Source organism: Artemia sp. Qi Xiang Cuo, chromosome 15 (genome assembly GCF_049724085.1).
Source record: "Artemia sp. Qi Xiang Cuo chromosome 15, ASM4972408v1, whole genome shotgun sequence".
Taxonomy (NCBI): domain Eukaryota; kingdom Metazoa; phylum Arthropoda; class Branchiopoda; order Anostraca; family Artemiidae; genus Artemia; species Artemia sp. Qi Xiang Cuo.
The window spans coordinates 13,745,320-13,772,589 of record NC_142808.1 but is presented as its reverse complement, the minus strand read 5'-3'; the positions used below and the strand labels follow the sequence as shown (position 1 = coordinate 13,772,589).

Genomic DNA, 27,270 nt, shown 5'->3' with positions numbered 1-27,270 from the left:
ATGAGCTCAGATTTTATAGAAATAGTTTATTTTTCGATCCATAACTGGACTTAATTTTCACCTATGAGCCAACGAATTGTATTTTCCATAATTTTCTTACAAAAAACTAGAGTTTATGGCCAAAAACCCTTATTAGCTCAGATTTTACAGAAATAGTTAATAGAATTAAGTTTCTAATTTTAACCAGAGAATTGTATTTTCCATAATTTTCTTACAAAAACTAGAGTTTACGGTCAAAACCCTTATTAGCTCAGATTTTATAGAAATAGTTTTATTTTTCGATCCAAGAATAGACTTATGTTTCATAATTGAACCGGTGAATTATATTTTCCGTAATTTTCGTACAAAAAATTAGATTTTAGGGCCAAAAACCCCCAATAGCTCAGATTTCACAAAAAAAGTTCATTACCTAGCTCATAAAATCCAGAAATAGCAAACTACCCACCTCAATTTGTAGGTTTCAGACATCAAACACCTATGAGAATCTAATAATCCTAGTTCTGAAAAGACAGAAGTAGAAAACCACCCACTCCGAATTGTAGGTTTCAAACAACACACACCTATGAGAAAATAAGAAACCTAGCTCTTAAAATCTCAAATAGCACATCAAACTAAAGTTTTTATAAATCACACAAATCCAAAGGGCTATGAAACCTAGCTCATAAAAGCCGGAAATAGCAAACTACCAACCCCAAATTGTAGGTTTCAGACAACACTCATCTATGAGAGACTGAGAAACCTAGCTCTGAAAAGTCCAAATAGCATCCCAAACCATAGGTTTCAGACAACACACACCTAGAAAAGGCTATGAAACCTAGATCATGAAACGTAGAAATAGAAAACTACCCACCCCAAATGGTAGGTTTTAGACACCAAACACCTATGAGAGACTAAGAAACCTAGCTCTGAAAAGTCCAAATAGCATCCCAAACTAAAGGTTTCAGACAACACACACCTACAAAAGGCTATGAAACCTAGCTCATAAAAGCTAGAAATAGCAAACCACCCACCCCAAATTGTAGGTTTCAGACAACACACACCTATGAGAGACTAAGAAACCTAGCTCCACACCACCCTCGAAACCCAATTCCTCTTAGCTTTATTTTAACTAAATACTTACCCCCACCCCCACCTCCCACAAAAATTTCAGAAACACACAATAGCCTTATTTATGCTGAAGCATTTCTAGTCTTTTATTTACCTTTATATTCAATAAGTATTATTTTTCCCCCCAACCTCAAAACCCAATTCCTCTTATCATTATTTTAACTAAATACTTAACCCAACCCCCCCCCGCCCACAGAAAGGTCAGAAAGACAAAATAGCCTTATTTATTCTGAAGCATTTATAGTCGTATGTTTACCTGGATGTTTAATAAGTATCATTTTTCACCCCACTCACAAATTTCTCCTAGAATTATTTAAACTAAATATTTACCCCCTCCTCCCACTTCCCACAGAAAGTTCAGAAAGACGCAATAGCCTTATTTATGCTGACGCATTTTTTTAGTCGTATGTTTTCTGGATATTTAATAAGTACCATTTTTCACCCCACCCAAAAAACTCAATTCCTCCTAGAATTTTTCAAACTAAATACTTGGCTCCATCCCTCTCCCCAGAAAGTTCAGAAAGACACAATACCATATTTATGCTGAAGTATTTCTAGTCATTTGTTTACCAGGATATTGAATAAGTACTATTTTTCACCCCTCCCTAAAAACCCAATTCCCCTTAGCCTTATTTTAACTAAATATTTTTATTATTCACACCTTCCACAAAAATCTATTTTCCCCTCCAAGACCAACAGTACAGCACTATAAGTACTCTAAGACACCCTGCTCCCATCACCCCACCACTTATGTATTATACGGAACAAGTCAAAAAGGTAAATCCATCTGTTATTACAATTCTTTTCTTGCCATCTACATCCCTCTTAGTATCAACTTCTTCGTATAGTATAACTTTAAACTATTTTAAATTGACAACACTGTTCAAACACCACTTGTGTATTATACAGTACACACCGAAGTATTCGCAAATGGTAAACCCCTTTTTTTGCTCTACCTTAATAGGATCCTATTCGCAAATAGAATACAATTGAAAATAGAATATCTCTCGTCTAAATAGGCCAGAATACAATTTCTCTCTTTGTCAAGGAAAACCCTTGCCACTATCCATAAACATGTGCTATTAATAATTTCAGATAATGCGCATGCCACTTTATAGGAAAAGGTCGCTGACCACTTAGAGTGCTATGCTCCATGGCAAGGGGCTACCTTAACTGATAATCCCCAATTCGCAAATGCTATACCTTTTTTTCTTCAATTCACAAATGTTATCTAGCTCTGTTTTTTTTATTCCTGTTAATCAATTAATATCGTTCGTAAAGTCCAATTCGCAAATACTAAACCCTTTTTTTCTCCACCTTAATAGGATCAAATTCGCATATCCTATCTACCGACACATTCATATCAAACTATTGTTGGCTAAAGGCAATTGTTCAAAAAAAAAAATCAGAAACCGCTCTTGATAGCACATACTTCAAAGAAATGGAACTGTGGATAACACACGGGTGATAGACAGCTTTCTCTGCAAAATCATTCCTAAATACGCAATTTGACAATCTCTAGTTTTTCGATTAAAAAAAAAAAAATCATGCTTGGCCACTTTATAGGCAAAGGATTGCCAGCTTTTTAAAATATCCACGTGAAGCTACGCTGCACATTCTTGTGCGCTTTTTACAATACATACGTCAAACGACACTGCATATTCTTGTACATGCTAGAGATAAGACAAATTATGCAAGCACGGTTCAATAGTACCGTTCAAAAGTACTGTTCAAATATATAGGATAGATTACTACTAAAAATCCCCCTTGAAAACATGTGTATACTTCCCAATAACCAATACTATATGTAAACATTGGGTAAAGTTCATAACTTTCAGCCCTCCCCCCTGGGACTTTGGGAAATTGAGTCATCCTTAAAGACATATTTATTTTCGACCATGCTGAACAAAATAGCTATCTCAAAATTTTGATCGGGTAACTTTGAGAAAAATGAGCGTGGGAGGGGGTCTATTTGCCCTCCGTTTTTTGGTCACTTGAAAAGGGCACTAGAACTTTTAAGTTCCGTTCGAAAGAACCCTACCCTGGTATTATAGGACCACTGGGTCGATACGATCACCCCTGGGAAAACAAACAAACAAAAAACAAAAAAACACGCATCCGTGATCTTTCTTCTGGCAAAAAAAAGTACAAAATTCCACATTTTGGCAGATAGGAGCTTGAAACCTCTACAGTAGGGTTCTCTGATACACTGAATCTGATGGTGTGATTTTCATTAAGATTCTATAGCTTTTCAGGGGTCGTTCCCCCTTTTTTCGAAAATCAGCAAAATTTTCCCAGGTGCGTAACTTTTGATGGGTAGGACTAAACTTGATGAAACTTATATATTTGAAATCAAAATCCCGTTATTGGTATCAAAATCCCGTTTTTTAGAGCTTCGGTTACTATTGAGCCGGGTCGCTCCTTACTTACAGTTCGTTACCACGAACTGTTTGATAAATAATCAATCTTATAAATCTGGGGATTTGATGGATTTATGGTTTGATGGATTTGATGGAAATCTGGGGATTTGTGAGCTCGACTCGAGAATGGCCCTTTTAAAATTTATTTTAAGGAATGTTAAAATTCAACTTAACTTTGACTTTGAAAAGAACCGAAATTGCTATGATTGATTTAATGAAACCCAAAACGAGGCAAAATCAAAATGAATTATTACGTTAAAGATAAAGATAACATAAACCTGTGTGAATTATAGCCATTTCAACATTTTTTCTCTTATCGTATAGCCTACTGTTTGAAATATGGTCAATCAGTCGGGTATCCAAAATAATCTGTAGACAATTCCTCTGGAAAACATCTAGTAGATCTTCCTCCGCTTTCGGAGTGCCCATGCTTCAGAACAGTTGCCCACTGTCCTCACTGTAGTTCCCAAAATTCTAATCTTGGTCAGCATACTTATATTCTTTTTCTTTCAAACTTTTTTTAACTGTTAAAAATATTCTACTTTCAACATCTTCAAGGCACCCTCCAATACTAGTAATACTACCAAGGTAAGTAGAGATATCACTTGATCGATCTTTTCGTTACCCAAAATCACCTTTTCATCTTCACTTATTCCTAGCCTTAGTGACTTAGGCTTCTTAACGTTAATTTTCAAATCTATTCTTGCACCCTGAACTCACAAAATCTATAAAAATTCATTCATTTTGCTCACACTTTCATCTTAAATGCTTAAATCATCAGCATAATCTAAGCATAGGGAAGTTGTTCTTCCCCGTTTGAGTTCGTGCTCTCCCATTGCCTTTCTTGTACTCTTTAATATAAAGTCCTTCAAAATAATCCATACAAATGGGAATATAACATAAGCCTGCCTAACTTTTGATTTAATACGAAACCAGCTACTAAACTCATTTCCTACCTTAACCATAGCAGTATTGTTCTCGTATATAATACTAATCACTTTAATGTATTTGTCTGGTATATAATACAAGGATAATAAGACCTTCGCTAAGGTTCTTCTATTGGCTGAATCGAGTATATGCTCATTATCAATAAGACTGAGGACTAAAGGCGTTTGAGGACTCAGACACTTCTCAATTTTTAACCTAAGAGTGAATAGTTTGGTCGACACATCCTAAAAACCGTCCTAAAACCGGACTGCTCTTATCTTCAAACTTTGTATACGGCATCTCTAAGTCTAAAAAGCATCATCATACTAAGTAATTTGCTACCTTCAGATACCAAGCTAATGCCTCTTTAGTTACCGCACTCACTCTTATCACCTTTCTTATACAAGGGCTTAATTAGAGTTTTCCTAAAGTCGCCAGGTACTCCATCTTTTACAAAAGTCATATTCATAATCTTCTGTAACTAATTTCTAACCTCATAGCCACCAAATTTAAGAAAATCATTTACCACACTATCAGCACCTACAGCCTTATCATTTTTTAATAATTATAGTACTATCACTAATTCTTCTTCATAAAATAAATCTTCTTTACATCCAATGTTTCACCAACTTTTTCCTTTTCCTCATTATATTTTCCTGTAATTCTATCTGTATGTGTTTAGTACATTCTCAAATTATTCTGCAAACATCTCTTCAATTCTTTCCCTATCACCAATTGTAGTCCAGTTCATATCTTCAACTGGGACAAGTCCAGATTGACTACTCCCTCTCAATTTATTAAGTTGCCAGTACAATATTTTACTATTATGCCGTCTCGCTGCATCTTCCTGATCCTCGGCAATTTCATCAATGACCTCCATTTCATGCCTCCTTAGTTCAGATTTTAATGCTTTCTCTAGTTTCTTTACATTCCTCTTATTTTCATATGATCTATCACTCAGATAATTCTTGCACAAGCCCCTCCTCCTCTCTATGGAACAAAGCATTTTCACTAATATTCCTAGCTGCGTTCCTAATTTTCTTCCCTAAAATACCATCAATAACTTCACAAATTATTTTCCAAAAATAATTCTATTAATCTTCTTCATTGCCAAATTTTAAACAGTCAAAATTTAACGGCATCGCGGAAGAAAGTTAGCCTTCCGAGATTTTAGCTTTAAATTGACCCTAAACGCTACTGAATGGTGATCTTTACTTTTAAAATCAATATCAGCACTTCAATATACCCTGATATTTTGTATTGATCCTACCAGTCTTTGGTTTACAATAACAGAATCAATCAGGTTAGCTGTCTTACCATCGTGTGAATATCATGTTAACTTATGTTTATTAAGATTAGGATACCATCTATCCCTATTTGAAGGGGGGAGGGAGGATCCTGTTTAAGAACTGAAATGTGGGATTGTACTTAATTTTTGGGCAAAATTTAACTGATCTGTCTACGTCCAATCAGATGGAGATTTGTTCAGTAAATTTAGTATTGTTTATAGTGTAAAATTTAGTGTGGAGGGCGAGGGCGATGATTATTCATGTTGACTGACCACCTATGTAAATGTCGGTCTTCCATAGGGCTAAAATTCTCTTGTTGACATTCTTGACAATCCACATATCCCAATCCACTATTTTATTAAAAAATCTGTTCATGTTCTATTTTGTTGTGACTGCTCTCTTGTTTAAACAAATATATATCAAAATCATTTATGCAAGAGTTCTGTTTTGCTACTTAAAAAAGGAAGAAAAATTAGTCGTCGTGAATCATTACAATTGGCTTTGTTTCCTCGTTTTTTTTTTGGCTTAATGGAACTCCCCTTGGCCCTGTCTACATGACATGAAATTTTCAAATTTTTTGCTCCAAAATTGACTGTTCCTATTAAGGAGCCTTTAGTCCAGCATACTAGTCTTGAAATTTTCATGCTGATTGGAAAAAACAAATTTGACCCATTTTGGAGTGTCAAAAACCCAAGCAACCCAAAGTCTTTTAAAATATTTTTCCCTTTTTTTGTCTTGCCCGGTAAGTTGCAAGTCAAATTCAGACACAAAGCTGATTCAGACCAAAATATGGGTCGGTTTCGAAGTACATCTTAACAGTGGGCAGCTTGAATAGCTTAGTCCCTGCCCCGGAGGCTGGAAGGGGGGTTGTCAAACCCAGAGACATGGTTATTTGACCTTTCGACTATTTTCAACAAAATGGCTTTCAACAACAAAATTTGATCGAATGTGCTTGGGGAATTTTGGCCGCCTCACATAAATCTAACAAAATGTGTATAGGCAAATATTTGATGCGTTTTGTGAAGTTTTTTTTTCTACTGATGGTCTCTAATATTACCCAGCAAAAAAAAAATAGAGCCAAGTATAGTCTATAGACCTAAATACAAATACTGCCTACATATTTTTTTGATATACCATAATTTTCGTTATATTTAAAAAAAAATTAATTACTTACAGCTATTTAGAAGAAATTCCTTGCGACATTAAGGATCAAACCACGGTCCGGCATACTCCTGGGCGTGGCCTTATCCATTAAGCTATCACAAGTTGATTTGTTAGAATATTTAGATAATAGATTAAATGGAGACGAAATAAGAGCAGATCATCACGCAAAAAAAAAAATCGTCTGAGAGAACAGTTGTCCAGGCTAGTGGATAGTAAGCTTTCAATTCAGCGTTTTCGAAAATGACAATTACAATGGTACACCTTATATTTCAAACTGACATAATTCTCATGGGGTTTAGCGCTCTTTTTTGAAACTCTCTGAAATTTCTTTCAATAAATAACAAGTAAAACTATGCTATTCTGAATCATAGTTATGTTTTCTAAATCAGCATTCATTGCAAAACATTTCTTTCTAGAGAGTTTCTTAGAAAATGATGTTTTAGGTACTTGTCTAGAATCCAGTAGTCACGCGAGAAAGTCCATATCGAGAAAGACCGAGATACTAAAAGAAAAACCGGTTTTCTCTGATTTGTGAGGTGTTGCTCACTCCGTGACAAAGATTTAAACTTTAGTTTTTTTGGGGTCTAGGGGGACTAATAGGTACCTTGGTTGGGCTAGGTTAGGTTATGTATCATGCTATGCTTTAACCCTCCCCCTCCTAATGTGGAAATATATAACCCAAACGTGTTTCAGAACTATTATATTTTCATCCTATTTTGTTTTATTTCATTAGCATTGACGAAACCTCACTTCTTTTGTGACTACTGGATTCTAGACAAGTACCATATTTTTTTTACCATAGGTCGTGGTTTGCTCTTTACTAGGTTGCAACTACTGCTGCAACAATAATCGATATTACAAGTGGAACCTAGGCCATAGCCAGGATTCTTATTCGGTTTGGGGGGGGGGGGTACAAAACAAAACTTTAAGAAACATATCAAAAATTGGTATATATGCATTTTTGCTACGTTTTTACGTGTTGGAAAACAATTCAGGGGGTGGGGGTAAACCCCTGTCCCCATAGATACGGCTTTCAGTGGAACAGTTTTTAGTGGAATTAATCTAAGGAATGAGCGATTTTAAGTTTTTGTGCATAAAGTTCGTCTTCGAGTAGTTTTTTTTTGTTATAAAGTAAAGTAGCTAGGAACGATTAAAAAGAGACAAAAATATGAAAGTAATAGTAACAGTATAGAAAAGTATCTCCAAAGTTCCTCCGACATTAAATGATCGTCATAAGAGTGATCATCACACTATTAAACCATTAGGGGAGCTACACCTAAAATATGAGAAGTTAAACATCTTTCGAGTTGCGCATTGTTTTTTATTTTTCGCTCTTAACGTTTACAAAACCATGATATACTTTCAACGGGTTTAAATACTTATTTTTTTATTGACTTCGGAATAGATTCATAATACCGTCAGGAGAATCACACCGTGGAACAGCGACAAAGCAAAGGGAGAGGGGCGGGGAGTTCTAGACCCTCTTCACACAAAATATTTAAACTAAAACTGTGTAATTTTGAAAAAATCGAAAAATTATGTGCTTTTAAAAAGAAAGAAACAGGTTGAGAAAAAAGTCAAGTTTTGATTTTTTTTTTGTTTTTTTTTAGGCTTACGGGTTGATATGAAGGCTTTGTCAATGAATAAATTACAGTTGAGAAACTTCTATGAGAAATCAACGAATTCTGATAACCTCATTTCCTACCTTAACCTTCTGCAGTTTTATTTTCGTACACAGCACTGATCACTTTAATGTATTTGTCTGGTATACCATACAAAGATAAGACCTTTGCTAAAGCTCTTCTATCAACAGAATCGAATACTTGCTCGTAATCTATAAAACTGAGGACCAAAGGTGTTTGACAACTCAGGCATTTCTTCATTATTAACCTAAGAGTGAAAATTTGGTCGAACATTCTCTACCTTTTCTAAAACTGCACTATTGTTCTTTTAAAACTTTGTCTACAGCATCTCTCAGTCTAAAAAGTATTATATTACTTAGTAATTTTCTACCTACAGAGACCAGACTAATGCCTCGATAATTACCAAACTCACTCTTATCATCTTTCTTATACATTGGTTTAATTAAAGCTTTCCTAAAACTATTTGGATCTTCAGTAACTTATTTCTAACCACAGAGCCACTATATTTAAGAAACTCATTTACCACACTATCAGCACCTAGAGCCTTATTACTTTTTAGTCATATTAGTACTGTCGCTAATTCTTCCTCGCAAAACAAATCTTCCTTCACATCCAAGGTATCACAAACTTTTTCATTTTCCTCTATATCTTTTCCTGAAACTCTATGTTGGTTTAGCACATTCTGAAAAATGTTCTGCCAGTCTCTCTTTAACTCTGTTCTTATCACAAATTGTGACCCCGTTCCTATCTTTAACTGGGACAAGTCCAGATTGACTACTCCCTCTCAAATTATTGACATGCCAGTACAATATTTTACTATTATGCCTCAATTTCACACCTCTAGTTCATATTTTAATGCTTTCTCCACTTTCTTTACGTTCCTCTTATTTTCATATGATTTTTCACTCAGATAATTCTTGTACAAGCCCCTTCTCCTCTCTATTAAATATAAAGCTTTTTCACTAATATTTCCTAGCTGTAGTCCTAACTTTCTTCTCTAAGACACCATCAGCAACTTCACAAATTTTTTTTTTTTAATTATTCCAACCATATTCCACATTGTCAAATTTTAAACTCTTAAGTTTTATTATTCAACTGTTCATGAATTCTCATCATGGAGTCTACCCACATCAAACTTCCCAGGTTCCCTTTGGTCGGTTTACGGCTGGAAACTTCAAACTGATGAGGGACAACAAATTTTATGGGCCATTTCAAGTCCCCCTTGCACCTTCTCCCACTCAAAACAAAAGGTTTAGTCACCTTAGCCCCGGCAAGACTTCTTGGAATTTTCTAGCTAATCAACATTTCTGGACCACCTTTGGTCCAATATTGGTAGAAAGGGCGGGCCCCAACTCAAAAACCTTTTTGCCTTTTTCAGGGTTACTTTTTTATGCATTGGGTTCCTCATGGTTCAAGGACTTAAAGATAAGGATATAAGCTTCGATTCAATCGAAAAAAGACCCTTTTGGGGCCCCAAGCCCCCAGACTAATTTTTTTTTATACGTAACGGTCTGTTTGTTCCAGGGACTTTTAAGCTTCAAACTAGGCTTCATTTATAGGAAAGCCAATGTTGCTGGATCATTTGAGGCCCCCTAAAAACCTTTCCCTCAACAAAATATGCAATCCTCTTTGTCAAGAGAACGATCGATGAAAGTTCCGATCCTAATGCACATTCAAGATCAAACAGGATCTCTTTTTCCACTATGAAACTTATTTGTACACAATTGACAATTTGGATTATTTACTGCCGTCACTCGAGAGAGTACGCGGGTACATATCCACGAAAGGATATTTTTTGTATCTTTCAGCTTTTCTGAACTAAATGGCTATATCAAAATTCTGATCAGATGTCTTGGCTATGAGGGTAAAAGTTTACGAAGGGAGGTTGATTGCCCTCCTATTACTTCCGAGTCTTAAAAAAGGCACTAGAATTTTCAATTTTTCCGGCCAATTGAGCGCCCTCTCAAGTTCCTACGACCACCCCTTCCTTGCAAAGAATATGGGTAAAAATAGTTATTAATGCGTTCGAGCATCCCTTATTCGCTTAATATTAAGCTCTCTGGGTGTAATACGAGATAACAAAAGTATGTAAAAGATAACAAAAGATACTTATCCGGCAACTTGCCAACTGGCCAACTGCCAACAGGCAACTAGGCGAATAACAATATTAATCACGTGTACTCATCTGCAAACCTAGCTTATTTACAAACCTCTGAAGGTCTGCCAGATTTCACAATTACTATCTCTTTTTATTCTCTGCATATAGTTTCACACACTTTTGAACAGATAGAATTCTTTGTTTATATATGCCATCACTTATCCTCAGTAATACTGCATTTTTCTAGGGTTAGCAAGTGTAACTTATCCAACAACTAATCCAGACCGCTTCAAATATTAATCCTACTAGCCTCTGACGTCATTTAGGTCTCGTAAAACGGCTGAGGATAAGTAACGGGGCTTCTCGCACAAGCAATCTTGGAATCCTCCTTAGATATTATACCATTAACGTTGCCTATACTCTAGGTAGCGCTAGAGCGCCGTGTTTAACTACAAGCACTGATTGCCATGTGACATATCATACCGTGGTCAAAACGAAATATTTTATCTCACGCTTATATAGAAATCACCTTTTGGCAAAATAATGATGACGTGCTTTTTTAAAACAGGCTTTGCTCTTACAGAAGTCAATTTGAGTGGGTCGAACCGTCTAGGGCTAAACAGAAAGCAGGTTGTCCCCGTCTGGGATAGGAGGACGTCATAAAGAAAGATTTAAAGGAAATGAGAACTTCGTGGGCGGGTGTAAAAAGGGAGGCTTTGAATAGATTGGGGTGGAGGAGGAGCGTGCGTAGCTGTGTTGGCCTCAGGCAGCTTGGTGCTGCGGTGAGTTGTTCGTAGTAGTAGTAGTAGTAGTAGTATTTTAAAAGGAACTTGATAACATTATCAATACTTAGAGACAAAAGGTACATCCTTCCTTTAACGATAAAATTTTAGATGACGGGGTTTCTGCTATCTTGAAAAGTATTTAAGTTGAAAACAATAGTTCTAGGTTTGGAAACAAAATTCCTTTGCATTGACCTTCTGAAAGGGTTAAGAAATTCGCACCAATTCAGTTTGAAAGAAAAGCATTGTGAGGAATAGGACAGAGTTTAAAGGTACTGCTAAACCAATTGAAAGAGTGAAATTGGTAAAGCGCATATTTCCCTAATGGTGAGTTTCCATAAAAATTCAAGCAACACGGGCACGTTGATATTGATAAATTCAATGATGTACTAAATATAAGTATTCATTTAAGGATGAATTCAATATTGAATAGCATATTGATATATTCCACCGTGATTAATGTAAAAGACATATTCCAATAAACTCAGTTTTGGAGTAGTAGTGTTTGAATAGAGCCTTCTATCATCTTTGGTTAGGCCAAGTTTTGTTAGTTCGTTAAAATAATTCGTAAGTTAGTCACGGCTTTCCTAGTAAGGTATTTAAGGTCCATGGACTTCTTCCATCTTCAAACTCACTACCCTCTTAATAGCAAAAAGTATATAATAAGAGGCCAAGGCTTTGATTGAAAAAAAAAATTATAGTTGAAACAGAAAAAACAATAGTAGCCAAGGCCGTATCCAGGGAGGAGGGTTAGGGTTTGAGTCTTTTCCCCCAATTTTTTGTCTGACTAGTAAAAAAGTGGCAAAAATTCATATAGAATTTTTTTTTTACAAGGTTTTAAAAAATGTTTTTGTACCCCGCCCCCTCCTTACCCCAAACAATAATACTAGATATGCCATTAATTATTGCCTTACTTATTATTAGCAGTAGCACAGTCATTGGTGTACATGGGTCCAGAGTTTAGAGGTGTCAAGAAGATTTTCTAAGGATTTTCATCCTTCAAAATGTGCATAAGAAATTCGTCCTTGAAAAATTACTAGCAGTAGCTTACTCATTGGTGTACATGGGCTCAGAATTTAGAAGTGTCAAGAAGATTTTCTGATGATTTTCACCCTTCAAAAAGTGTATCAAAAATTCCTCCTTCAAAAATTACTAGCATTAGCATACTCATTGGTGTACATGGGTCCAAAGTTTAGAGGGGTCAAGAAGATTTTCTAAAGATTTTCACCCTTCAAAAAGTGTATCAAAAATTCCTTCTTCAAAAATTATTAGCAGTACCAGACTCATTGGTGTAAATGGGTCCAGAGTTTAGAGGAGTCAAGAAGATTTTCTAAGGATTTTCACCCTTCAAAAAGACTATCAAAAATTCCTTCTTCAAAAATTATTAGCAGTAGCACACTCATTGGTGTAAATGGGTCCAGAGTTTAGAGGAGCCAAGAAGATTTTCTAAGGATTTTCATCCTTCAAAAAGTGCATACAAAATTCCTCCTTCAAAAATTACTAGCAGTAGCATACTTATTGGTGTACATGGGCCCATAGTTTAGAGGGGTCAAGAAGATTTTCTAAGGATTTTCACCCTTCAAAAGTGTATAAAAAAATTCTTCTTCAAAAATTATTAGCAGTAGCACACTCATTGGTGTAAATGGGTCAAGAGTTTAGAGGGGTCAAGAAGATTTTCTAAGGATTTTCACCCTTCACAAAGTGTATCAAAAATTCCTTCTTCAAAAATTATTAGCAGTAGCACACTCATTGGCGTAAATTGGTCCAGAGCTTAGAGGTGTCAAGAAGATTTTCTAAGGATTTTCACCCTTCAAAAAGTTTATAAAAAATTCGTTCTTCAAAAATTATTAGCAGTAGCAAACTCATTGGTGTAAATGGGTCCAGAGTTTAGAGGTGTCAAGAAGATTTTCTAAGGATTTTCATCCTTCAAAAAGTGCATAAAAAATTCCTCCTTCAAAAATTACTAGCAGTAGCATACTCATTTTGTACATGGGCCCAGAGTTTAGAGGGGTCAAGAAGATTTTCTAAGGATTTTCACCCCTCAAAAAGTGTATCAAAAATTCATTCTTAAAAAATTATTAGCAGTAGCGCACTCATTGGTGTAAATGGGTCCAGAGCTTAGAGGGATCAAGAAGATTTTCTAAGGTTTTTCATCCTTCAAAAAATGCATGAAAAATTCCGCCTTCAAAGATTACTAGCAGTAGCATACTCATTGTGTACCTGGGTCCAGAATTTAAAGGGGTCAAGAAGATTTTCTAAGGATTTTCGCCCCTCAAAAAGTGTATCAAAAATTCCTTCTTCAAAAATTAATTGCAGTAGCACACTCATTGGTGCAAATAGGCCAAGAGTTTAGAGGGGTCAAGAAGATTTTCTAAGGATTTTCAACTCTGAAAAAGTGTATCAAAAGTTCCTTCTTCAAAAATTAATAGCAGTAGCACACGCAGTGGTGCAAATAGGTCCAGAGTTTAGAGGGGTCAAGAAGATTTTCTAAGGATTTTCATCCTTCAAAAAGTTTATAAAAAATTCCTTCTTCAAAAATTATTAGCAGTAGCACACTCATTGGTGTAAATGGGTCCAGAGTTTAGAGGTGTCAAGAAGATTTTCTAAGGATTTTCATCCTTCAAAAAGTGCATAAAAAATTCCTCCTTCAAAAATTACTAGCAGTAGCATACTCATTGGTGCACATGGGCCCATAGTTTAGAGGGGTCAAGAAGATTTTCTAAGGATTTTCACCCTTCAAAAATTGTATAAAAAAATTCTTCTTCAAAAATTATTAGCAGTAGCACACTCATTGGTGTAAATGGGTCAAGAGTTTAGAGGGGTCAAGAAGATTTTCTAAGTATTTTCACCCTTCACAAAGTGTATCAAAAATTCCTTCTTCAAAAATTATTAGCAGTAGCACACTCATTGTCGTAAATTGGTCCAGAGCTTAGAGGTGTCAAGAAGATTTTCTAAGGATTTTCACCCTTCAAAAAGTTTATAAAAAATTCCTTCTTCAAAAATTATTAGCAGTAGCACACTCATTGGCGTAAATGGGTCCAGAGCTTAGAGGTGTCAAGAAGATTTTCTAAGGATTTTCATCCTTCAAAAAGTGCATAAAAAATTCCGCCTTCAAAAATTACTAGCAGTAGCATACTCATTTTGTACATGGGCCCAGAGTTTACAGGGGTCAAGAAGATTTTCTAAGTATTTTAACCCCTCAAAAAGCGTATAAAAAATTCCTTCTTCAAAAATTAATAGCAGTAGCGCACTCATTGGTGCAAATTGGTCCAGAGTTTAGAGGGGTCAAGAAGATTTTCTAAGGATTTTCAACCATGAAAAAGTGTATCAAAAATTATTTCTTCAAAAATTAATAGTAGTAGCACACTCAGTGGTGCAAATAGGTCCAGAGTTTAGAGGGGTCAAGAAGATTTTCTAAGGATTTTCATCCTTCAAAAAGTGTATAAAAAATTCCTACTTCAAAAATTACTAGCAGTAGCATACTTATTGGTGTACATGGGCCCATAGTTTAGAGGGGTCAAGAAGATTTTCTAAGGATTTTCACCCCTCAAAAAGTGTATAAAAAATATCTTCTTCAAAAATTATTAGCAGTAGCACACTCATTGGTGTAAATGGGTCAAGAGTTTAGAGGGGTCAAGAAGATTTTCTAAGGATTTTCACCCTTCAAAAAGTGTATCAAAAATTCCTTCTTCAAAAATTATTAGCAGTAGCACACTCATTGGTATAAATGGGTCCAGAGTTTAGAGGTGTCATGAAGATTTTCTAAGGATTTTCATCCTTCAAAAAGTTTATAAAAAATTCCTTCTTCAAAAATTATTAGCAGTAGCACACTCATTGGTGTAAATGGGTCCAGAGCTTAGAGGGATCAAGAAGATTTTCTAAGGATTTTCATCCTTCAAAAAGTGCATGAGAAATTCCTCCTTCAAAAATTACTAGCAGTAGCATACTCATTGGTGTACATGGGCCCAGAGTTTAAAGGGGTCAAGAAGATTTTCTAAGGATTTTCGCCCCTCAAAAAGTGTATAAAAAATTCCTTCTTCAAAAATTATTTGTAGTAGCACACTCATTGGTGCAAATAGGCCAAGAGTTTAGAGGGGTCTAGAAGATTTTCTAAGGATTTTCAGCCCTGACAAAGTGTATAAAAAGTTCTTTGTTCAAAAATTAATAGTAGTAGCACACTCATTGGTATAAATGGGTCCAGAGCTTAGAGGGGTCAAGAAGATTTTCTAAGGTTTTTCATCATTCAAAAAGTGCATAAAAAAATTCCGTCTTCAAACATTACTAGCAGTAGCATAATCATGTTGTACCTGGGTCCAGAGTTTAGAGGGGTCAAGAAGATTTTCTAAGTATTTTCACCCCTCAAAAAGCGTATAAAAAATTCCTTCTTCAAAAATTAATAGCAGTAGCGCACTCATTGGTGTAAATGGGTCCAGAGCTTAGAGGTGTCAAGAAGATTTTCTAAGGATTTTCACCCTTCACAAAGTGTATCAAAAATTCCTCCTTCAAAAATTACTAGCAGTAACATACTCATTTTGCGCATGGGCCCAGAGTTTAGAGGGGCCAAGAAGATTTTCTAAGGATTTTCACCCTTCAAAAAGTTTATAAAAAATTCGTTCTTCAAAAATTATTAGCAGTAGCAAACTCATTGGTGTAAATGGGTCCAGAGCTTAGAGGTGTCAAGAAGATTTTCTAAGGATTTTCATCATTCAAAAAGTGCATAAAAAATTCCGCCTTGCACAATTACTAGCAGTAGCATACGTATTGGTGTACATGGGTCCAGAGTTTAGAAGGGTCAAGAAGATTTTCTAAGGATTTTCACCCCTCAAAAAGTGTATAAAAAATTCCTTCTTCAAAAATTATTAGCAGTAGCACACTCATTGGTGCAAATGGGTCCAGAGTTTAGAGGGGTCAAGAAGATTTTCTAAGGATTTTCACCCTTCAAAAAGTGTATCAAAAATTCCTTCTTCAAAAATTATTAGCAGTAGCACACTCATTGGTGTAAATGGGTCCAGAGCTTAGAGGGGTCAAGAAGATTTTCTAAGGATTTTCATCCTTCAAAATGTGCATAAGAAATTCCTCCTTGGAAAATTACTAGCAGTAGCATACTCATTGGTGTAAATGGGCCCAGAATTTAGAGGGGTCAAGAAGATTTTCTAAGGATTTTCGCCCCTGAAAAAGCGTATCAAAAATTCTTTCTTCAAAAATTAATTGCAGTAGCACACTCAGTGGTGCAAATAGGCCAAGAGTTTAGAGGGGTCTAGAAGATTTTCTAAGGATTTTCACCCTTCAAAAAGTGTATCAAAAATTCCTTCTTCAAAAATTATTAGTAGTAGCACACGCATTGGTGTAAATGGGTCCAGAGTTTAGAGGGGTCAAGAAGATTTTCTAAGGATTTTCATCCTTCAAAAAGTGCATAAGAAATTCCGTCTTCAAAAATTACTAGCAGTAGCATACTCATTTTGTACATGGGCCCAGAGTTTAGAGGGGTCAAGAAGATTTTCTAAGGATTTTCACCCTTCAAAAAGTGTATCAAAAATTCCTTCTTCAAAAATTATTAGCAGTAGCACACTCAGTGGTGTAAATAGGTCCAGAGTTTAGAGGGGTCAAGAAGATTTTCTAAGGATTTTCACCCTTCAAAAAGTGTATCAAAAATTCCTTCTTCAAAAATTATTAGTAGTAGCACACTCATTGGTGTAAATGGGTCCAGAGTTTAGAGGGGTCAAGAAGATTTTCTAAGGATTTTCAACATTCAAAAAGTGCATAAAAAAATTCAGTCTTCAACAATTACTAGCAGTAGCATACTCATTGGTGTACATGGGTCCAGAGTTTAGAGGGGTCAAGAAGATTTTCGAAGGATCCTTCAAAAGGTGTCTTTCTTAGCAAAAATCAGAAGATTTTCCTATAGGTTTGGAGGGTGAGAGGAAGGTTCTTTAGACACATCTTAGGACTTTATCCTTTGTACGAATGAGCAAGCATTGGCAGTGAATTTGTTGTAAATCATAAGGCTTTACAAGAAAAAAAAATCCTAAAATGCTTACAAGTTTTGAAGACAAATTATCCATTTCTTTCTGCAGTTTTTCCTGTACATTTTTCTCCATATCACAGATCTGCTGTTGAAGCTCTATGATTTGATTTTCCTTTTCTTTGAGCTTTTCAATGAGATTATTTTCCTTCCTAAAAGTATAAAAAGCTCACTAAAATTAAAATTTGTAGAGTTGTTACTTTCCCTCACTGGCTTACGCGTTTCCTTTTTTTAAATTAATCAAAAAAAAAAATTCCGAAAAATAAGTTTTTCAAAGAAAAGTAAAGGCAATTTTAAACTTAAGCTTAGCAGATAAAAATACCTGTTAAAATTAAAACTCAAAACTACCATAAATTAGTATTAAAGAATAAATGAAACCCAAAACGAACAGAAACTAAATAAACAATCAGAGCAAAAAACATACAACAAAAAATAATATAAATGAATAAATAGATCTTAAAGCAAGTAATGCTTGGATTGAATACGAAAATCAAGCTTAAAACAAAAAACATATTTTGCGATTGAAGTATAAATGAAACTTAAAACGAACAGATATTAGATAAACAATCAATGCAAATAAACATACAATAGATATGAATGTAAATGAATAAATAAATCTTAAAACGAGTGAAACTTAAACTGAATATGTAAATCAAGCTTGAAATGAACAAAAATCACTACAAACAAGAGTTTGGGTATCGCCTCCTTCCCTCACTGTAAAAGTCTAAAGCCTAGTGCGTCATTGGTGCTTTACTGAAAACTATATGCGTCTTGAACAGTCTTGGAAAGTATAAACAACATCAAATTTAATATTTGATGTATAATGATATTAATTGTTGAAAGATCCATCAGTTCAAGAATTCATTTCACTGTAGTTTTATTTTTAGTTTCAATGCTGTAAGAACTGGAATAGAAAATATTTGTGATATAATTCGTTTCCAGTTAAGCGCCAATGACGAAGTAGGCTTTTGGTTTTTATTTACAGTTAAGGAAGGGGGCAGTATCCAAACTCTTTTTTGTAGTGAAACTATATTCGTCTTGAACAGCTTTAGAAAGAGCTATAAAATTAAACTGAATATTTGAAGTATAATGATATTAATTGATGAAAGATCTGCGATTACAAGCGATTCCTCATTTAGGGTTGTTTATGATTAAGATTATTATGATTATGTAGGGTCATTTTGGTCATTATTATGATTAATGATGACTAAGTGTATTTTAAACTTGTTGTTATAATATCGAAATGTTTTAGCAAATTGTTCATTTATTGTCCACCAGCTGAAAGTAGATCAAACAGTTCGTGGTAACGAACTGAAAGTAAGGAGCGACCCGGCTCAATAGTAACCAAAACTCTAAAAAGTGGAAGTTTAGCATCAAAAGAATCATATTTTAATGCTGATTTCAAATATAAAAGTTTCATCAAGTTTAGCCCTACCTATCAAAAGTTTCGCGCCTGAGAGAATTTGCCTGATTTTCGAAACAGAGGGAAACACCCCCTAAAATCTATAGAACCTTAATAAAAATCACACCATCAGATTCAGCGTATTAGAGAACCCGACTGTAGAGGTTTCAAGCTCCTATCTGCAAAAATGTAGAATTTTGCATTTTTTGCCAGAAAAAAGATCACGGATGCGTATTTATTTATTTATTTATTTTTGTTTATTATTTCCCAGGGGTGATCGTATCGACCCAGTGGTCCTAGAATATCGTAGGAGGACTCATTCGAAAGGAAATTAAAAGTTCTAGTGCCCTTTTTAAGTAACCAAAAAAATGGAGAACAACTAGGCCCCCTCCCACGCTCATTTTTTTCCCAAAGTCACCCGATCAAAATTTTGAGACTTCCATTTCGTTCATCATGGTCGAAAATATAGTAAATATGTCTTTTAGGATAACTTAATCCCCCTAAGTCCCTGGGGGGAGGGCTGAATGTTATGAACTTTACCCAATGTTTACATATACTGTAGTATTGGTTATTGGGAAGTATACAGACGTTTTCAGGGGGATTTTTTTCTGGTAGTGGGGGTGGGAGGGTCGGGGGTTACCTGGGAGGATCTTTCCATGGAGGAAGTTTGCATGGGGGATGGGACATTGCTATGAAGGGGGCACCGGATTCCCCAGCATTATTTAAAAAATGATCAGAAATTAAACAAACAAAAATGTTTTTCAAAGTGAAATAAGGAGCAACATCAAAACTTAAAACGAACAGAAATTATTACGTATATGATTGAGTTCGCCCCTTAGTCAATACCTCGCTCTTTAAACCAAAGATTTTTTTAAAGTATTTTCATAAAAGCTATTTATTCTAATTAACGGCCTTTGTGATTAAGGGGTCTTTTTTAAAGAATTGGAACAAAATTCGAACTTTAGCGTTAAGAGCTATTGACTAGGGAGAGTACCCCCTAATATACGTATTAAAAATATATGAATATAGAAGTTCGTTATGTATGTTAATTCGTAAGTTACGTAAGTTACGTAAGTTAATTCGTAAGTATTTTTATTACTAATAAAAACGTTCGTAAATAAAATTAAACAACTCTCGAGAAAGCCATTTAACCAAATAAAAGTAAAATTAATATGCAAATTTTGTTTTCATTATTGATCTAAGGTGAGCCAAAATCTAAACCTGCATTAATTCAAAAAAGTTTCAAATTAAAAAAGAGCGACATTAAAACTCAAACTGAACAAAAATTATTTCATATATGAAAGGAGCGGACCCCTCCCCAACGTCTCGCTCTTTACGCTAAAGTTTGACTCTCTCACAACTCTATTTTTTTAAACAATAAAAAAAATTAGTGTAAAGAGAGAGGCATTGAGGAGGGGACAGCCCTTTCATATACGGAATAATTTCTGTTCGCTTTAAGATTTAATGTCGCTCCTTATTTTCAGTTAAAAAAACTTGTTTTTGTAATTTAATTTACTATCAAAAATGATTCTGAGGTCATTTGAACGTTGGCAAACAATAACCAAAAATCAATGATTCAATACGTGAGGAAAAAGCACGACTTTTCTATGTATATTTGATTAAAAAAATTAACTGTTTTCATGTTTTCCGATAATTTCAAAAACATTAAAGCGCGTGGCTTGACCAATCAACCAAAGAACAAAAGTGGGGAAAGCTACAAAAACTAATGTTTCCTCAGATTTTATGGAGAAACCCAACATTGAACTAGACATTTTTGTACCAGGGGCACATTTCTAATGGGATATAGACGATTACCTCTTATATTTCAGTCCGTCTAAAAAAGGGAAAATTGTCTCAAAAGTGCTAAGTAGAGTAAAAATGAACAATGATTTTAAAATCTTTTAAGTGAAAAATAACACAACTATAAAAAATACGGAACTGAACTTTACAGTCCCTACCCGCAGCGCTGATATCCGACTAATGGCCCATCAGCTAGGAAGTGCAATGGGGATGGGGGCCAGCTATCCTGTGCTTTCGCACACCCTTCCTGTTTACCTTCCCCAGATTCCTCCACGTACCCTAAGATAGCTCTGTCGACTCTGGCTGAGCTTACAGGGTCACGCCACTGACCTCCATTCCAAACCAAATAACCAGCAACGCCTGAGCTCAAACTCCTATACTCACGGACGGAGGATTTCAGGTCTAGCCTGCTATGCCCTGAGCTAGGACAAAACCATACATATCTTAAAGAATTAAGAAAAATCAAGAGTTCATTTTTCAAGAAAAACACCTTTATGCACAAAAAAAAGAAAAAAAAATTAAATTAAATTCAACGCAAAAGCAAGCTAAAAACAAATTGCACCAAATAGCTTGAAAAGTTTCAGCTTTGCTTTGAAGGTGTAGTTGTCTTTAGGAGTCAACATATCGTCAATGCCTTACTTTTTACAAACGAAAAGCATTGTCAAATTCAACTAACTAGTTTTGCAAATTTATTTTTACGACTCAATGTGGCAACACTGACAAAAATGTAGTACTATCCTGAAAGCACCATGATAGTGAAACAACCAAAAGAAAATTCTAAGAAAATCGCTGTTTTCTGGTATAGATAGACCTAATATGGGTCCAGGGGGCAAAAAATATTTAACTTTGATTTCCTTGGCACTTTAAGGATTAAGTCCCACAAAAATATAAATTTTTATTACCGCGCTATAAAAATTACAAACTTTGGAAAATGAATAATAACTTGTGAAAATAAATTTTTCCAAATAGACTAAATGATGGTTTCTAGACATATTTTAAAATATATTTTTTAATGTCCCTGTGCGGTGGATAGCACTGGGCTAAGCTTAAGTTGTAGATTAGTATTGTGCATTGCACACAGCACTTGCTCTTGCTTCGTTTTCAGCGATTGATGAAGGGAGGGGGGCAGTTTCTTAGTTAATTTTTTAGTTTTTTCTTCTTTTTCTTCTGAAATTCCGGCGACAGAGCCATACTTTTGGAATATGCTAACGTTGTTTGTCTTTTACTATTGTTTAAATTCACTATTATGCTTACTCTATCTATCTGTAAGCTATTTATTTTTAGTCGTAAGATAAATCTAGATCTTACATCAAGGGCGTCTCCAGAATTTTTTTTTTTTTGGGGGGGGGAGTTGGGTTGCAGGGGGAGGTTACAGTTTATTTAAGACCTTTGAAATAAATTTTCATATGCATTTTTGTTACGTTTTTACGAATCGGAAAAAAAATTTGGGGGTGGGGGGGGGGGGAGTGAAACCCCGTACCCCCCCCTTCTGGATACGACCTTAGGTAGCATAAACATGGTCGTAATAGAGAAAACGTTAAGCTACAGAACAAGTATTTGAAAGGACAGCAACAAAAGTTAAAAAAAAGACTTGAACTTAATTTCAGGCTTATGAACGATTATTCCAAAAAACAGTTTTTTTTTACCTTCGAGAGATGAAAAAAAGCGATGCTGATTCCAAAAGATTTAGACTAATAATAAAAAACCACTTTTCATAAAGGCCAACAGCTTCTGGGTTTCTTCAAAAAACAAATAATTTACTGAAGCAACCGTTTAAAACAAAAGGCCAGTGGCGGATCCAGGGGGGGGCGAGGGCCCCCCTAACGTAGTCTAAAGTAGTGTACTTCACTTAATTAACGCAATATTGCGTTACTTAAGCTTGCTCCTAACGCAAGTTTATCGGATCAACCTATTTTGAGCCCCCCCCCTAAGAAAATCCTGGATCCACCTCTGAATAGAGCATGCTTTTCATAGGTTTTGTTATCCAGATCGGTCAATTGACGCTTATGAAAAGTTCCGATCCATTAAAGGGACAGCCTCTTAAAACTAAAATTAACCCTCCCTTCCTCGGCCTAAGAACACATTGCTGTTGGTCGTTCTTTTTGTCACTCAGTGACCTATTGCTTTTATTGCTGTATTCTAAATTCATGATTAAATCATTCTTCTATTGATTATCATTAGACTCTTACACTAAGTCTACTGTAATCTTCGGGTTTCAAAAACCTTTAATCACAAAATAATACACAATTTTTTTATAATAATTCGCAATTTTTGTAAATAATACACAATTGTAAATAATACACAATTTTTCCGCGACCATTTTTATCAGTGTGATTCATTCAACTTACCATTAGATCAAGGCCGTATCTACGATATTTCTTTCGAGGGGAGGGAGTACAAAAGACCACACGGCCATTAGATCAAGGCCGTATATACGATTTTTTTCGGGGGAGGGAGAACGAAAAACCACACATCATTAGATCAAAAACCACACGGCCATTAGACCAAGGCCGTATCTACGATTTTTTTTTCGGGGGAGGGAGTACAAAAAACCACACATTATTAGATCAAAAACAACACAGCCATTAGATCCGTGCAAACTAAAATAGAATTAAGTATATTTGTTTGGACAGCTAAGAAGCTGAATAGGTAATTCAAATAGTTCCAAGAAAATGTTACTTACTTTTGGCTACCAATGCCAGCTGCAAGAGGGTTCGGTAATAAGATGCTTTCTAGCTGGCCAGAATTTTTCAAAGCTTGTACAATATTTAATTGTGTCAAATGTGAATGTTCTTTATGGTTTGGAGCCTGAGTGATACTGGACACTTCATCCCTAAGGAGATCATAATGATTTAATTGTAGGGGAGTAGAACAAGCAATTAACAAAGACCAATTAGTTTACAAGAACGGGAGGGAAGGGTATTGAATTCTAACAACCCTGATAAACCTTTCAGTAAAATCTGTACTTTGCTATAAACTTGAAGTAGCAAATAAATAATATCGTAAAAACTGTTTAGGAATAAAACATTTTATTTCAGTAAAACTGCTTTTCTTCAGACTGAGATCTAGCTAGCACTGGTTTGAGACAATCAGAAATTTCCATAGATTTTTTTTTCCCAATCAGAAAATCCTATGACAAAAATGATCGACCGAAAATTAGCTCTAACTATATCTCTGTATAAGTAAAATCTCATTCTGAACCGGCCTTTAGTGGGCATATCATAGGGTTTCTGAATAACTTTTTTTAGAAACCCCAGAATAACAAACAGATGCGAAGGATGAAGCAGTCAAAGAGTTAGTCAGAAGACAGGCATAAAATAAAATAAAAAAGAAAGGTATACCCTTTTGTGAGGACTAGAAAATTTTTAGTTACCATCCCCAAACACAAAATTGGACATCTCACATCCCAGCTCCTAAAAAAAAATTCTGAAAGTTTAACTCAATCCCTCAGTTAGGACACAAAACAGAGCTTTCTTACAAACCTAATACTACTAACAACTCACCGCAGCAACAAGCTGCCTGAGGCCGACACAGTTCCGCACGCTCTTCCTCAATCCCAAACCATAAAAAGCCTCCCTCTTCTTCGAGGAAGACCTGCACGCTCTTCCTCAATCCCAAACCATACAAAGCCTCCCTCTTCTTCGAGGACGACCTGCTTTTCGTTTAGCCATAGACCGTTGGCAGAAGAGGAGAACCTTTAGCAATCCATCATCCTTCATCTACAGAACGTGCCCCAGCCATCACAACCTTTCTCTCATTACAGCCTTAGGAAGCAGAACTGAATCACATTTTTCTTACAGCCTACTGTTTGAAATATGGTGAGTCAGCTGGGTGCCCAAAACGATTCGTATGCAATTTCTCTGGAAAACATCTAAGAAACCTTTCTCCGTTTTCCGGAGCGCCCATGCTTCAGAATTATACTTGGCCAGTGTCATCACTGTAGCTTCCAATATTACGTCGGGGAAATTGTAACATAATTTCTATCTGCACAAAAATGTTCAGAAAAATCAACTGAATTACACATAAGAATCCAACAAAACCCCTACTGCACAAGTGTCCCAAATTTGTCTTTGAAGGGGAAAATGAGGGGAGGGGTGGATTCGATTTTTGTGTTTACAAATGTTTTGGAGTTTAAATAGTCGTTTCCTATAAAACCAAGCATGGCGAATCTGAATACGACGCCAGAAATTCAGTTTTCCGTATCAGGGCATCAATTTTAAGCTTCATGGAATGGGGGCAGGGGTGGGTCAAAGTGTGCATATCATTATTTGACAGATTCCTGCGATTAAAGGATAATTTTATGTCAAATAAAGTAGTATATTACTAAATATGAGGTAAAAAAGCCTTTTTTTTTTACTAATTACCTGATTTCCCCCTCTGAGGGTCCTGTAATATGAGGGGTTGACAAGCATAACTGCTTGAAAATCAATTCTTTAATCGAGGTCATTACTTCAGATTAATCAGTTACAAAAAGGAACGTTTAGAACTCAGGTAAATTAATCACAAAAACATTTTTATTTTAAAGCTCAAGGTAAAGCTAATTCTTCTTCCTACTCGTCTGTGTTATCGTCCTCATCCTCCTTGCTGCAGCATTAGCACATAACACTCCTTTACACTCCCCTCAGGCAAAGCTGCAGGGTAAACTGTTCTGACGGCAGCTGCATCTGAGAGACTCGCACCCGATAGTGCACTGGCACTGCACCATCATCAGCAGATTTTCTGGTGCTCGTGAATCATCTGTAATAATGGGAACATACATATTCTGAGACGATAAGAGGCGCCAACCCCACTCTTCGGGTTTTAGCAAATTGGACGTGTCTTGCCACTTCATTATTTGCAAATAGACCTCTAAAAGTGATACTTTGCGGCAGCCAACGTTGGTTGCAGCCGCTCTGCCTGAATGAAAATTTTTGAACTAACAAGAAAAGCTTTCTGTTCAGCGTCGGTCATCTCCTGGTGGTTGGATCCTGGTGTCGTGAAGATCTTACAAGCATTCTTAAAACTACCAACTTTAAGTGACAAGAAAAGCACTGCTGGTTTCTCTACGCCGTGAAGATTAGGTGTTGCATCGCAGCCAGGCATTGTATGGCAAACGAGGAGATTTTCTGCTGCTTCAGTTCCTAGTTTGTTCTTGGTCCTTTTTATGTAATATACTCGTCGGTTATTTTCATGCGTGTCCGTTTGTATAGAGATATTACATGCATCATGCTTGGCATGGTACAGCAGAAGGACGAATTTCTTAATTTATATTTTTATATGTAATCCACAAATGAACATAGATAATGCTACTGTGGAGTAATAGAAAAAAAAAACTCAGACAATATTATCACAACTATTAATAGGTCGGCACATCTTAAATCAAAGTGATCGACAAAGTTTCAGCATAACTGAGTTCAGTTTGTACAACTAAGACATCGACATAATCCAGAGCCTGTGGAACTTAACATTTTGAGTTCGTCAGCCTCTCAGTAAGTAGGTCGATGAAGCGGGGTTTTTTTTCGGACTCCTCAATAATTCCTCTTTACTTTTGACTATCATGTTAGGAAAGAATTAAATCGTTGAATGCGAAAAACCTTCAGTTCTCTTCATCTGTGTGCAATTTTTTGTCGTTGTTGTATCAGTGTAAGTGAAAAACTACCACTGCCTGACCAAAATATCTTTTTGCATAATCTACGGAAGATTCTGCTACCTTAGAGTATATGAATCTGGAAGTTTTGTTGATTTTTAATTTTTATACTAGTCAGCCACCTTCCAAAACTCTCTGAGAGGTTGACAAAGTCACTGGACCACCGAGGCCCTAAATTTTCCTCAGTGCATTTGATAGAGAAGCTTTGTCAACTGTCCTCATCACCTCGAACGAGCTAAAGAGCGATGGTGGAAAATTGTAAAGCTCAAAAGACAGAACCTTCTACAAGTCAGAACCACTGGTGCTAACCACTGAGACTTTAAGTTGAAAGATTAGAGTTGGTTTGACCCTTTCTCTCTCAATATCTGTCACCACAGATAATTTCTCAGTCACAGTTACAGCTTTATCCATTCTTATGAGAACATGTTTGTTACTTTCTTTTCATTCCATATCCTTCAGAATCTTTTCTCCCACAGATTTGGCATCGTCTACGTTTACAGATGAAGAATGCAGACAACAGTAATCACGTTCAACAGCTGCGAATCCTTTTTGAAGAGTTCTAGGGGCTCATTGTATCGAACTATCTCTTCTATGTCCACCAGATCACTAGCTCTCCTCAAATATATCACTTTTGCGTGATTTTCAATAGTCAACCCTTCAAAGCCAGTCAGGTTCTGCATGCGTTCGTTAATGAGAACCAAAGTAGCCATAGCAAATGTCCAAATTGTCTGCTACAATTCAGTCGTGCCTCTACCTCTCGTCAGACCACCATTTCGTTTCATACTTCTCATTAACGTTTGTTTGTTCACCAAATTAGGGGAAAGCGCCGCCAAGTAGGTGTAAGTTCTCCGAATGAACAGGTATTTTTGTGACATTCCGTAATGCTGTGGGTTGTTTTTTCTCAACTGAAAAGTCGATTCCACCAACAGCCAAGTAGACTTCTTGTAAAGATTATGGCTGGAACCAGCAAAGTAAGGAATCATTTCTAGA

General features: G+C 35.8%; 1 protein-coding gene across 1 annotated transcript in view; it reads right to left on the bottom strand.

Annotated features, from left to right (window-relative positions):
- Positions 1–27,270, bottom strand: part of LOC148943354 (uncharacterized) — a 463,023-nt gene that overhangs the window by 77,181 nt on the left and 358,572 nt on the right. The window contains exons 13-14 of the mRNA XM_089101108.1: positions 23,338–23,487; positions 17,469–17,604 (exon numbers count right to left, since the gene is read on the bottom strand). Coding sequence (XP_088957234.1) covers positions 17,469–17,604; positions 23,338–23,487 — 286 coding nt within the window. The remainder of the gene's footprint in view (positions 1–17,468; positions 17,605–23,337; positions 23,488–27,270) is intronic.